The sequence below is a fragment of the Tetrao urogallus genome (genome assembly GCF_951394365.1).
Source record: "Tetrao urogallus genome assembly, chromosome: Z".
NCBI lineage: Eukaryota > Metazoa > Chordata > Aves > Galliformes > Phasianidae > Tetrao > Tetrao urogallus.
The window spans coordinates 23,534,122-23,547,376 of NC_136816.1; the positions used below are offsets into that span (position 1 = coordinate 23,534,122).

Genomic DNA, 13,255 nt, shown 5'->3' on the forward strand with positions numbered 1-13,255 from the left:
TATGATTTCAAATGCAGCGTTTGAATAATACACTGTGAAATGAGCAAAGTACAGGCCACTGCTTTAAAGTTAGCCTACAGAGGGTTTCTCGGAGCTTCTTCATCCTTCCACTTCTGATCTCTGGAAACAGTGCAATAGAAACACTTGAAAAATAAGAGGAATGGGGTAGTCTTTTTCACATCTTCACTGCTCTCTCTTTCATTCGCTTTATATCGCTCTGTTCCTGTCATACACAGAAATCCAGAGAGATACCACCCTTCCAGATGACTGACACATCCAGCCTACATTTTACTTCTCAGAAGCCTTCCCTTCCTTCTTGACTCTTCTCTTTTTGAGTGATTTTTATGTCTGTTCTGGTCCCCTACAAACACCTCTAAACTTCGTCATTGGACAGGCAACCAGGTAGGAATTTCACCCAAGTGATGCTAGTAATTCTTACTGCAAAGAACTGATTGACAAGTTACTATTGTAAAGGCTGCATAAATTATAAGACAGAACAGTATTAAGGAATTGTCCTACTTACAGATTCTGGCAATTCCCTCACATTCCTTAGTCCTAAATAATTTGTAAAGGATATGTTAAAATCCCTGAAAAAAGGGAGTATGTTTTTTTCAGATATTTATATTTTTTTCAGAAATTTAAAATGTTTATCTTTATAAAATAATCTATATTTGGTGTATGTGCAAGATGCTTTTTATGCAAAACCAAAGATTATGGCTTCAGAAGTAACCTTAGCTCTATGACATAATTTTAGACAATCTTAAACAACCACGTCTTATGCTTTAGAGTGCTAATTTAAACACATCACACGGAAAATCCAAATAATTTTTAAGTACTTGGGGTGAACACCTAAATGGTTATTCCATCTGCAATAATGAAAAAAGTCAAGAACTGAAGAGACATCAAAGCTCTCAACATTTCTTCTTTGGAATCATAAAAGAAAAAATTGAAGAATCCAAACCTTTCTGCCTTTCCCAATTCTGTTTCCCAGGCTTCATCTTCAGACCACTATCCTGCATTCTGAGACTGTATAGTTACAGGGCATGCTTACTTGTAGTCTCTTAAGCAAACGTGCATAAACACAACATAAATTGCTATGGTTTTATGTTATAAAAACATACCATTAGGTATGGCTAGGGAACAACTACAGCACTGAACTGAACCACATTTAGTGCATCCTGCAGCATTTCTAGTCTTACATACTGCAAACATAAATGTGCCTGCTGAGTTAGGTTATAAAAACAGTATCTGCCCTTACAATGCCTGCAGGGCCAAAATAGCTTAAGAGCCTAAGTTGAATTCTATTCCTTCTTGGGCATGACCAAATTATTTACTGAATTCCAATGAGCTGAAGCAAAGGAATTACTTGCAGAAAACTTAACTGTGCCAGTGTGAGAAAAGTACTCAGCTTGATTCAGAACTCTGAGTTTCCAGAACTGGCAGCTGAAAGTTCTACCAATTTTCAAAGGTGATTCTTTGTAAATATTGATCATTTATGCACATTTAATTGAGCAACAAGCTACTGTACAGTAAAAACAGGTTTTTGAATTGTATTTCAGACTATGCTTGGAAAAGCAGCTTTTGTCTGTCTTCTTACATTAAAAAAACTACAAGGACACCAAAACCAAACCAAATCCTCACATTCAATTTATCATTTTTTTTACATTTTAACTGAGGAATAATATGAACATTTTCCCTATCTTCCTAAGGTAAGATAGTTCAGATCAAGCTATGGCCTTCATTTCAAATTGACTAAGTAGAAGTAAGTATTTACAATGGTGTAAATTAAGAGAGTAAGACAAAAAAAATTACAGAATGTCATTTTGATGGAATGAAACCTCATACCAACAGCATACCATTTTGTTGTCTTCAGAAGATAACAAAGATGTCCTCACATTTGTATTTGTAAAATATTATGGCAAATGCTGCAAAGAGGTTATTTCATATAAGCATTACACACTTTAGAAACTCCTATTTTAATTAAGCTCTTTAGATATGAAAAGTTGTTTGAAATGAACATCAAATGAATTCAGTGTATAAAATAAAACAGATTTTAATTAACACAACCCATTTTAAAAACTAGTGAGAATTAATGTTTGCCATAACATTTAAGCTTTGCTACCTTCATTAAAAAAAGTCATGATGCTTCTCAGGCTCACTGTTGGTAGCAGCCTAGCATTGGTTATATAATGTTTTACTTTGATTTTTAATTTACAGGAAATGTAATATCCACATGGCAGAATGAGCTTAGATATCTTTGAGAGATTTAAAATATGCTCTGAAAAGCAATAATCAGCATCCCAAAATCTTCTTTCTCATCCAAGTTTCATTTCCTTATTTTCTTAAGTACAAAGACTACTTTTCCTTTGCATTACAAGTTCACAAGTTATTTCATTTTCTAAGCTTAATTCTGCTTTTACAAAAAGGAAACATGCTCCTGATACTTTTCCATGAAGAGGTACTGCAGGCTCTCTTGCTTACTTCATGTAGATCAGCACACGTCATTGTTCTGGTATTTCCTTTTCTCTTCATAAGCTCATCAATGCCCAGCTATGTAAAAGCACAACTATAACCACAAGCATACTACACACACATACACAAGTGCGTGTACTGGCATATTGTAATGGATTTATTCAGAATACATGTCTACTTCAGCTCACTGCCCATTTTAAAACTAATCTACTGTGTAACCAACACCATGGTGCCTAGGCATTAAAATATTTTTAAGTTGCTGGCATCCCACAAGCTATATTTAAAATACGCCATGTTTGTTCCAAGCAGAGTTTAATAACATGTGCTATATTAATGTTGCATTTAGACATTCATATCTCTCAAGAAATTTACCTGAAATTGATTTGTCTTGGAAGCTCACTATGTTCACAGGAATTTTATGAATCACAAAAATTAACTTCCTTTTATAAATAACACTCTCCACTGATATATAACTGTAGTTCCCAGTTGATTACGAACAAGCGTTCTTTCTTCAGGGAATTTCATTTCTGATAGCATCAGTTTTTCAGATAAAGCATCCCAAAGGGCAAGATATATGCAATTATACATAACGAGATAAAGATTAATAATTAGAGCTTATGTCACTTTGGGGTTTTTAAAAAGACAGTTGTATAATTCCAATGTAATCTCCCAATTAACATCTACTTGCCAATCCTTTTGAAGTCTGTTCCTTCATTTTATTCTCTTCCAAATCATTTCTCTCTACTGACCACCATGTCTTATGTGCCTTGGCACTTTTTGTCTTCTCCTTTCTCCCCATTTAAGAGGAAAGAATTGGAATCTACTGATTAAATACCATACACACAGCTCTCCAAATCAATTGGCCTTGTGCCTCCCAGCTGAGTCAAACCTTAGCTGCCAAAAAACAGTTTAAGATCAGAAGCATCCTCCAGGCTTTCAGTGCTTAAAGCAGTCTGAGCCTGTGAGGGACCCTGATGCCAACTCCCAGAGCATTCACCTCAATTCAGCTGCTACCACATTCATGGCCCATTGGAAATGCTCTCAGTATTTGAGTTGAGAGACTGATGAGACCTCAGTTTTCTTCAGCAAACCCAGAAGGCTATGTGACATTCCACAGCCTCAGAGGACAGTTGCAAAGCAGCAGTGAGGCACTCCCATGGCCAGGATGCATGCTTCCTACCATACCTAATGCGTGGTGAGCCCTACACTGCTGCTCAGTGTGGCTCTGTGCAAAGAGATGCTGCCATCTCTCAGCTACAATGAACTACAGCTCTCCTGAGGGTAACCCAAGCAGCTTAAAAAGTAAAATTATTTGAAAACTGGATTCAGAGAGGTGTCACTTCCTTACATCTGAATCTGAGACACTTCACAACTTCACCTCTTCTGCCCAAATTCCAGCTCAGAACTACGCAAGTGAGCAGTTCAGAGTGTCAAGCCAAGCAACCCTGAAGACGCAAGTGAGAAAAATCACTGCAAGCGGTTATGTGTTGAAGTCTCTGGCTTAAGGAGCACCTTATAAAACTCTGAGTACACAAGAAGAATAGCTATAATACAATTTAATGGGAACTTTAATACCATGCATGGCTGATATAAACAAGAGTCATAATAGGAATTGCAGAAGGTTTGAGGAACAGTCTGAAAAGGGAAAACTTTCATGATTTTGGTAATGTTAGGAATTAAAAATGTAAGTTAATGTGGAGATATTTATATTTAAAACAGCCAACTAAAATGTGTATTTTGTGAGTTATATTACATGAGTTGCATATTGGTCTTAAGAATCAACTCTAATGAAGCACCTCAGGTCCGCTGCAGGGAAGCTGCAGTAAAAATACAGAAGGGTACCAGCTGAAGTAGTTACAGAATCACAGAATCAAAGAATCACAGAATCACAGAATGGCCCGGGTTGGAAGGCACCTCAAGGATCATGAATCTCCAACCCCCCTGCCACAGGCAGGGCCACCAACCTCCACATTTAATACTAAACCAGGCTGCCCAGGGCCCCATCCAACCTGGCCTTGAACACCTCCAAGGACAGGGCATCCAGAGCCTCTCTGGGCAGCCTGTTCCAGAACCTCATCACTCTCTCTGCAAAGAACTTGCCCCTGACATCCAACTCAACTTCCCTCCCTCAATTTAAAACCATTTCCCTTTGTCCTGCTGTTATCTACCCTTTCAAAGAGTTGATTCCCCTCCTGTAGGCTCCCTTTAGGTATTGAAAGGCTGCAATGAGGTCACCCCGCAGCCTTCTTTTCTCCAGGCTGAACAAGCCCAGCTCCCTCAGCCTGTCTTTGTAGGGGAGGTGCTCCAATCCCCTGATCATCTTCATGACCCTCCTCTGGACCCTCTCCAACAGCTGTCTGTCTTTCTTGTACTGGGGTCTCCGGATGGGGTACTCCAGATGGGGCCTCACAAGAGCAGAGTAGAGAGGGACGATCTCCCTGCTGGCCACCCCTTTTCTGATGGAGCCCAGTTTGTACTCTCTAAATTCCCTTTCGTATAAAAACAGTCAAAGGTAAAAGGCTGAACATTTAGTTGCAGGGCAACAACTGACATCTCTGTTCATTAATACAAAGCATACTTTTTTTGGAGTCTGGAAGTATAAATTTTTCAAGCTCTGAGCTAATGCTCACTGCTCCTAAAAATGTCACACACATATTCATAATTAAGGATCATAAAATATTCAGTTAATTACAATGGGGGAATGCTGCCTTTCTTTTTTACTTTCTTTATAAATATTTTTATACTCAAACACCATAACAGATATTTCAAGACTGTGCAGGGACTAATTTAAATTTAAAAGAAATGAATGTAAAACAGTCCAACCAGGCTAAAAGCAGCACAAGCAGATACAGTTCAAGAAAGAAAAGCTAAGTATTTTGCTGCTTATTGGACTCTGACTCCATTTCAAAAGATGTTCCTGCAGCCTAGCTCTACAGCACCACTGAAGAGCAGAAAGAAGGAATTCCAAACGTCTGAAACTGGTAGCTCAACACATAATTCAATACGACAACTTTGAAATGTGAGGCCTCTGTGGAGCCGTCACCTTTACATTAGACATTTCCCATAGGCTTCCTGAACACAGTAAGCTCATCAAACTTGATGAGTAGGAGACCCTAAACATTTTGGTAATTTTGACTCAGAATCTGAACTTGCTGAATATGGCAGTATGGAAGTTAGTGCTTCTCCAGCAGCAAACATGCACCAAGACTGATTTGTTCTGCATTTGTTATGAGTACTGAAAGCGTAATTATATTTACTGTGCACAAATTGTTGAGAATTATAGTGGGAAATGGATCAGGTGTGTTAGCCTATCTAGTTTTTTCTACCTCTTCTCATTCATGTGAACTTGCTCTACTTCTCTCCTAATAAAATTTATTTTTTTACTTTATCACAACTAGGAGAAAAGGGAAAAGAAAAAAAATTACTGTCAAGTCTCCAAAACAGTGTACTTTTCAAAAATGTTAAGGCAGGAACACCTAGCATATCTTAATGGCCCAATTCAATTCAGCTGCATAAAGTTTGAGGTGGGAAGGGACCACTGCAGGTCAGCAGATTCAACCCCTACTCAAGCAGGGACACCCACAGCAGGCTGCCCGCAACCATGTCCAGGCAGTTTTCAACAACTTCTAAGCAGGGAGACTCTATAGAACAGGCTGCCAGAGAGGTTGTGGAGATATCTCCTTCTCTGAAGATACCGAAAACCTGCCTGGATGCTCTCCTGTGTAACCCACTCTAGGGAAACTGCTTTAGCAGGTGGTTGGACTGAATGATCTCAGAAGGTGCCTTCCGACCTGTCACTCTGTGATCCCACCACTTCTCTGCACAACCTCTGCATGTGTTTGGTCAACCACACATCACAGAAGTGCTTCCTGATGTTCATAGGGAACCTCCTGTGCTCCAGATTCTGTTTCTCCTGTGTTCCTCTTTTCAGAGCCCTGAGCACCAGAAGTTAAATTCTTTTACAACCTAGTTTGAAATCATTTGCATAGAAACCCACTTCTCACAAATGCCCAACATTCATTTTTGACCTCCATGACACTGTTATTCAACCGGAGATAACACAATATTGCTTGAGGTGAAAACAAATTTTTTTTTTTCTTTTATCTTATGTTGTGCTTCCTCGCTCAAAGTTTGTCAATTCTGTTTCGCATATCAAAAATGACATAAGGGAAATGTCACTTTCTAAATTACTTCTAACATTTGTGGCACAATGTATCATAAAAACGTTTATCAAAATGCAAAAATCTTAAACAGGAGGCAAGCAACAGAGAAGGAACTAATTAACTGGAGAAGGAATTTTAGAGCTAGCCAGGTGAGAACAGTTTATTCCTTTATAACAGAGCAATATTTTTAATGCAAGGTCAAGGGACTATTAAGATCTCAACTGTACTGAGCAGTAGCACAAACCAGGTGAGAGGGCACCAGGCTGTGACCAAGGACTTCTTAGACTCTGCAAGATAAAAATGGACAGGACAGAAACAAATAAGGAGGAAAACAGCAGTCTCCAGGTATAGGCAATGAGTTTAACATAGGTAAGAAAACAGAGAAGTGTTCTACAAAAATCTTCAAGACAAAAGGCTTACAAACTCCTCCTAACAAGCAGTGTAGATGGTAGTGGAGATCTGGCAGAATTTACTGAAACATAGCACGGGATATGGTGACAGCACATATGTACACGGAAAGAAAAACTTATCACTGGAAAATGCAAGATAGATAGAACCTAAAAAGTGTATTTATAGGAGTGTAAGAATGCTGGTGCAATCACAGAAAGTGCTACTTTTCCCAAAATAAAACAAACAAACAAACAAACAGTGGAAGGTCAGATCACCCATCCACTGAAATTAAATTTCAACTATATACAGAATAGAGAAAAAAAATGTTTCCATAACTATTTCTTCAACAGATCAACATCACCTCAGAATCTTAAGGAAATTGGCTGATGTAGCCAACAAGCCACTCTCAATGATACTGGAAAAGTTGTGGCAATTAGGTGAAGTCCCTTGTGACTGGAAAAAAGGGCAACATCACACCCATCTCTAAAAACGCTCAAAGGATGAGCCTAGGAACTACCAACCTGTCACTCTCACCTCTGTGCTGGGGAAGATCATGGAACAGATCCTCCTGGAAGCTCTGCTAAGGCATGTGGAAGGCAGGAGGTCATATGAGAAAATCAGCATGGCTTCACCAAGGGCAAATCCTGCTTAACCCACCCAGTCGCCTTCTATGATCAGGTCACTGCATCAGTGGACAAGAAAAGAGCCACTGATGTCACCTAGCTCAACTTCAGTAAGGCCTTTAAGATGGTACCCCATCATATCAATATCCTTCTCTCCAAATTGGAGAGGTATGGATTTGATGAGTGGACTGTTCAACGGATGAAGAACTGGCTGCAGGATTGAGTCCACAGAGGTGATCAGTGGCTCAATGTCTCGGTGGAAACTGGTGACAAGTGGTGTCCCCCAGGTCAGCGCTGGGGCTGATACTCTTTAATATCTTCATCAGTGACACTGACAGTGGGGTCAAGCGCACCCTCAGCAAGTTTGCTGATGATGCCAAGCTGTGGAGTGAGGTTGACACAACACATCAGAGGGACAGGATGCTATCCAGGGGGACCTACACAGGCTTGAGTAGTGGGCCCAGGTGAACCTCATGAGGTTCAACAAATCCATATGCAAGATCTTGCACCTGGGTTGAGGCAACCCCCATTACCAACACAAGCTGAGGGACAAAAGGACTGCGCACAGCCCTCCTGAGAAGAACTTGGGAGTGCTGGTGGATGGAAAGCTGGACATGGGCCTGACCAGGGCAGAATAGAGGGGGAGGATCACCTGCCTTGACCTGCAGGCCACAGTTCTTTGACCTGGAAACCAAGACACACTGGCCTTCTTGGCCATCAAGGCACACTGTTGGCTCATGGCCAACTTGTCATCCTCCAGGACTCCCACGTGCTTCTCCACAGAGTTTCTCTCCAGAAGATCACGTCCTAACCTGTACTGATACTTGTGGTTATTCCTTCCCAGATGCAAGACTCTACACTTGCTTTTGTTATACCTCATCTGGTTGCTTGCTGCCCGACTCTCCAGTCTGTCCAGGTCTTGCTGAATGACACCACATCAGCCACTCCTCCCAGTTTTGTATCATCAGCTCAGTTCCTGAGGGTGGACACTAATTCCCTCATCAAAGTTGTCGATGAAGATACTGAACGAGATTGGACCCAGTACCGACCCCTGGAGAACACCACTAGTCACAGGTCTCCAACCAGACTACGCCACTGATCACAACCCTCTGTGTTCAGCCAGTCAGCCAGTTCTCACCATCTACTCATCTTTCCCACACTTTCTCAGCTTCATTATGAGGATGTCATGGGGGACCGTAACAAAAGCCTTGCTGAAGTCAAGGCAGATGACCTCCACTGCTCATGGCCCATCTTTCCCTATCATGGAGAAGATCCCAGGATACTACAAGACTAAAATCACACATGGGAACATGTTTCCTCCAATTGTCTCACTATTTATTTTCGCCTCTTTGCATACTCCATTCCTTTATTTATCCTCCTATTGCAGAGAAGAATACAGACCCCTGTTGAAACATGCCTCTTTCACAATCATCTTAGGAGTCTCAGAAGCACCAAGTGAAAGCAACATTAGCAGAGCTAATAAAACAGTTTTTTTTAAAGAAGCAACACAGTATATCTGTCCAGTGTTGACAAAAGACAGGGGCTGAAGCTGCATGGTGATACATTTCTGTGAAACATGATGGTAATACCTCAATACCAAAGGAACCTCCTCAAATGCACCAATATACACTAACACTGTTACTGTAGTGCTCTGGGATATGCTATTAGAGGGATAATACCAGTGAAACTAGGTAAGTAATATGTTTTTCTAACCATAGTATTCACAGATCTGTTTGCAAAGGCATGGTTCAAAACCATGAGAAAGCACTTTGAAAGCACAAGTATGTAATTCTGGAAGGTCTACAGAGCAACCAAAGTGACCTCGAAGATGTTACTGTGTGCAGTCTAAACCAGCTTTCTGTAAAAATGATTTAAATGTCTCAGTGCCTCTATATATTTTTCATTTTAAGTGTACTACAGGTGGAAAAAAACAGGCTGTACAGAAGATACCTGATACGATATGCCAGCATTTGGCTAGAATGAAGCAACAGTCTGCTCTTGCACCCTGCCTTTAAAGAGAAAAAGAATATCCTGCAACTCAGAAGAAGTTGTGAATATCTCAGAAACACATGCAGTCACTCAAATATGTTTTCTTTTCTCACTAGTCATGTGGCTTTAAACTTATGTTGATATCCACAACATTAAAGATGTCCCAGACAGCAGCACCTGTCAAAAATTATGAGAAAAAATATCACATTTCAGAGAACATAAATTTACAAACAACAGGAACATTTTAAGCTTCGAGCAGGGTAAGTAGAAAATTAAGCAACATCCTGCTTTCAGGGTGTTTATTCTGAGACGCTGGTTGCTTTTAATGTTGCTGCAAGATGAGATGAGGCCTTCCCAGAAAGAGCATGCTTTACGGCAGAACATGAAAGTGAAAGCTGGAACATCATTCACTGGGCCATGAAAAAGTTGAGATGTAGAAGGTAAAATGAAAGAAGGCACATGAAACAGATGAAACTGGCTAGACATTACATTTCTTCTGAGAAACTTTTGGATTGGATTACACTGACAGATTAAAGGTATCACAGGATTGGATACACATCTGCTATGCAAGTCTGTGTTTTTTATCTATTCTGAGAAACTTTTAGAACAATAAATATCAGTATATTTGGATGAACCACTTCTAACATCCAAGTCTCCTGAATTACACAGTCCTTGCAGAGGTAGGGTGAGAACAGTTTTCTTAACACCTGTCTGGCCTAAGAGTTTGCTTACACTGATAGAATACATATCTATATGTGCATGTCACAGAATAAAAAAAATCCGTACTTATTCAGATGCATGTTTCTGATTAAATCCACTTAATGCAATGGTGTGTGGCAGAACGAAGGCTGTCCAGGACAACAGCGCACAGTAAAATGAGCTCATCTCTGTGGCGGAAGGACAGCTAAACATCCATGGTGAAACACAAGAAGGCCAGCCCACAATGGTTTCTTTTTTTTTTTTTTTTGAGTTGTCTCCTGAAGGATAAATCACTTTATAACAAGCAAACTCCTACAACATACACATCCTTCTTTCTTAATTGGAAAAGTAGGGATTTGAAGGATTGACTGTTCGGTGGATCAATAATTGGTTGGCTGGACACAGCCATAGGACTGTGATCAATGGATTTGGAGACCGGTGGAGACCGGTCAAAAGTGGTATGCACTAAGCCCATCTTTATCAATGACAGAGATGATGGAACCAAGTGCAGCCTCAGCAAGTTTGCAGATGACACCAAGCTGAGTGGTGCAGTCGATACACTGGTGGGAAGAGAAGCCATCCAGAGGGACCCAGAAGTAGGCCCATAAGAACCTAATGAGGTTCAATAAGGCCAAGTGCAGGGTGCTGCACATGGGTTGGGGCAATCCCAGGTATTTATACAAACTAGGGGAAGACTTCCTTGAGAGCAGCCATGCAGAGAAAGACTTGGGGGTCCTGGTGGATGAGAAGCTGGACATGAGTCAGCAATGTGTGCTTGCAGCTGGAAGGCAAACTGAGCTGCATTATGAAAAGGGTGGCCAGCAGGGAGAGGTAGGTGACTGTCCTCCTCTACTCATCTCTTGTAGAATCATAGAATCACAAGGTTGGAAAGCACTACAAGATGTAGTCCAACCATCCTACTACCACTGCTATCACAAGCACTAAACCATATCTCATAGCTCCTCATTCAGGCACCTCTTGAACACTGCCAGGGACAGTGACTCCACCACCTCCCTGGGCAGCCATTCCAGTGCCTGACCACTCTCTGAGAAAAAAAGTTCTTCCTCATATCCAATCTAAATCTCCTCTGGTACAACTTGTGGCCATAAAAGGACTGGATTTCACCCTGCTTTTTCTAATAAAACTTCTTTCACCACTGTCCAGCCACACCTCAAGACAGGCTGGGGACATTGAGTCACAATGTCCAGATTTCCAGCTGCTCTCTGGCAGTACCAGGTTAGGTCACCTTCACGTTTCCTTCCCTTTTCCCCCTCTACTGAATTCAAAGATATACAAGCTTCCATTTCAAAGACTTTGGACAGATCTGAGATTAAGAATAGGGAAAGCAAATGTGCAACATCCATCTAGAAGACATTCTTCTGTCCCCACTAAGCCAGTAGTTAACCCAAGTTAACTGAAGTTGGTCAAATGGCATTAATTCAAAAAAGCATAAAAAAGCCATAAAATCTGCACAATGAAATTAATTTATGCAAAAAGCAGCGTTAATATTCATACTTACAGGCTGAGGCTGTTCTGCAATGCAGCAGTTGAAACACAACCAGAATTCACTCATTGTTTACAGTCTGAAGTGTGATCACAGTTGAGAACCAGGACTTGATCTCTATAAAAGTATCCCCAGGTCGCAAGTTCTTTAAATAGATTTATTTGTGATGGTTCTGATGTGGGAATTTTTCCTTTCTTGAACTCTTCTCTCAAGATACTCTCAGGACAAACACGATGTAGTTAAAAAGTTACTTCAGAAATCTTCTCTCAACAGACTGGTCCCAGCACCATGGAAATGTTACTTATGCTTCTTTGGTCCCTAGCGTTATGTGAACCTGAAAACAGAAGAACATTATATTAAAAAGAAATAGGATACTGAATTTCATACTCCCAGAGAGCCACCCATACCAGTGATTTTGTGGTAATATCTTGACTACTGAATGAAGAGATGCTAGCAAACAAGTCACATACTAATTTCTTCAAAAACTACACAAAATGTCATATATTAGAAATTCAAATGAGGCTTAGATTCTAGTTTTTTATAATGAAGCAGTATAATGGATTTGTGTCCAATCTTTTGGCACTCAGTGTTCAATCTGTTTCTAGTTTTCTAATGTTGTTTTAGAAAATCACAATTGACTATACACCCCTTTAACTTATGGAATTCAGCCTATTGGCACTTAATTTATTTACCCAGTCCATTCAGAGAGCAAGGACGTAACACAGCTGTCAAGCAAAAAACAAGCTTTCCTAAATCCAAACAAAAAAAAATCTGCAAAAAGGATAAACTTGGTCAAAACAAAATGGCTTTATTTTCATTCTGTCTGTTCCACTGCTACATGTACAGTTGACCTCAAAAATAGGAGATTACTTGTAGAGCTTGAAACTGTTTCCTTAAACCTTCAAAATTCCTCACGTGGAACAACTGAGGCTCCAGATTCCAGTCACTCCTTTGCTATAATAATCTTTATTGGCTAATCTCCAACCCAGTTTCTTTCACTAAGTTTGCAATAAAAATTCCTCTCAGATTTCACTGAAATCATTTGCCTTGCCATTAATCATACACTGGTTTGCAGAGAAATGAAATAGAGAGCATTTTGAAATTTTTACATATGTAATCCTAAAAAATTCTAAAGATGGCTGCATCTTTATTTAGATTCATTCAAATTTCCTTTGTGTATAGCTATGCATCATTATTTGTATGCATTTTCTCACAGTATGAAGTAGTTTAGGACACCATGGGATATAGAATCATAGAATCATAGAATCACCCAGGTTGGAAAAGACCTAAAAGATCATCCAGTCCAACCGTTCACCTCAATGCCTTTCTTGCAGTGAGGGGCCCAAAACTTGACACAGTACTCGAGGTGCGGCCTCACTAGTGCTGAATATAGGGGAACAATCACCTCTCTGCTC

General features: G+C 40.2%; 1 protein-coding gene across 1 annotated transcript in view; it reads right to left on the bottom strand.

The window, feature by feature from the left end:
* CDC42SE2 (CDC42 small effector 2) overlaps window positions 1-11,909 on the bottom strand; it is a gene marked incomplete at both ends in the record, with an annotated part of 38,928 nt that extends 27,019 nt beyond the window's left edge. Inside the window, one exon of the mRNA XM_079548458.1 lies at window positions 11,856-11,909. Coding sequence (XP_079404584.1) covers window positions 11,856-11,909 — 54 coding nt within the window. The remainder of the gene's footprint in view (window positions 1-11,855) is intronic.
* Between the last annotated feature and the right edge of the window lie 1,346 nt (window positions 11,910-13,255).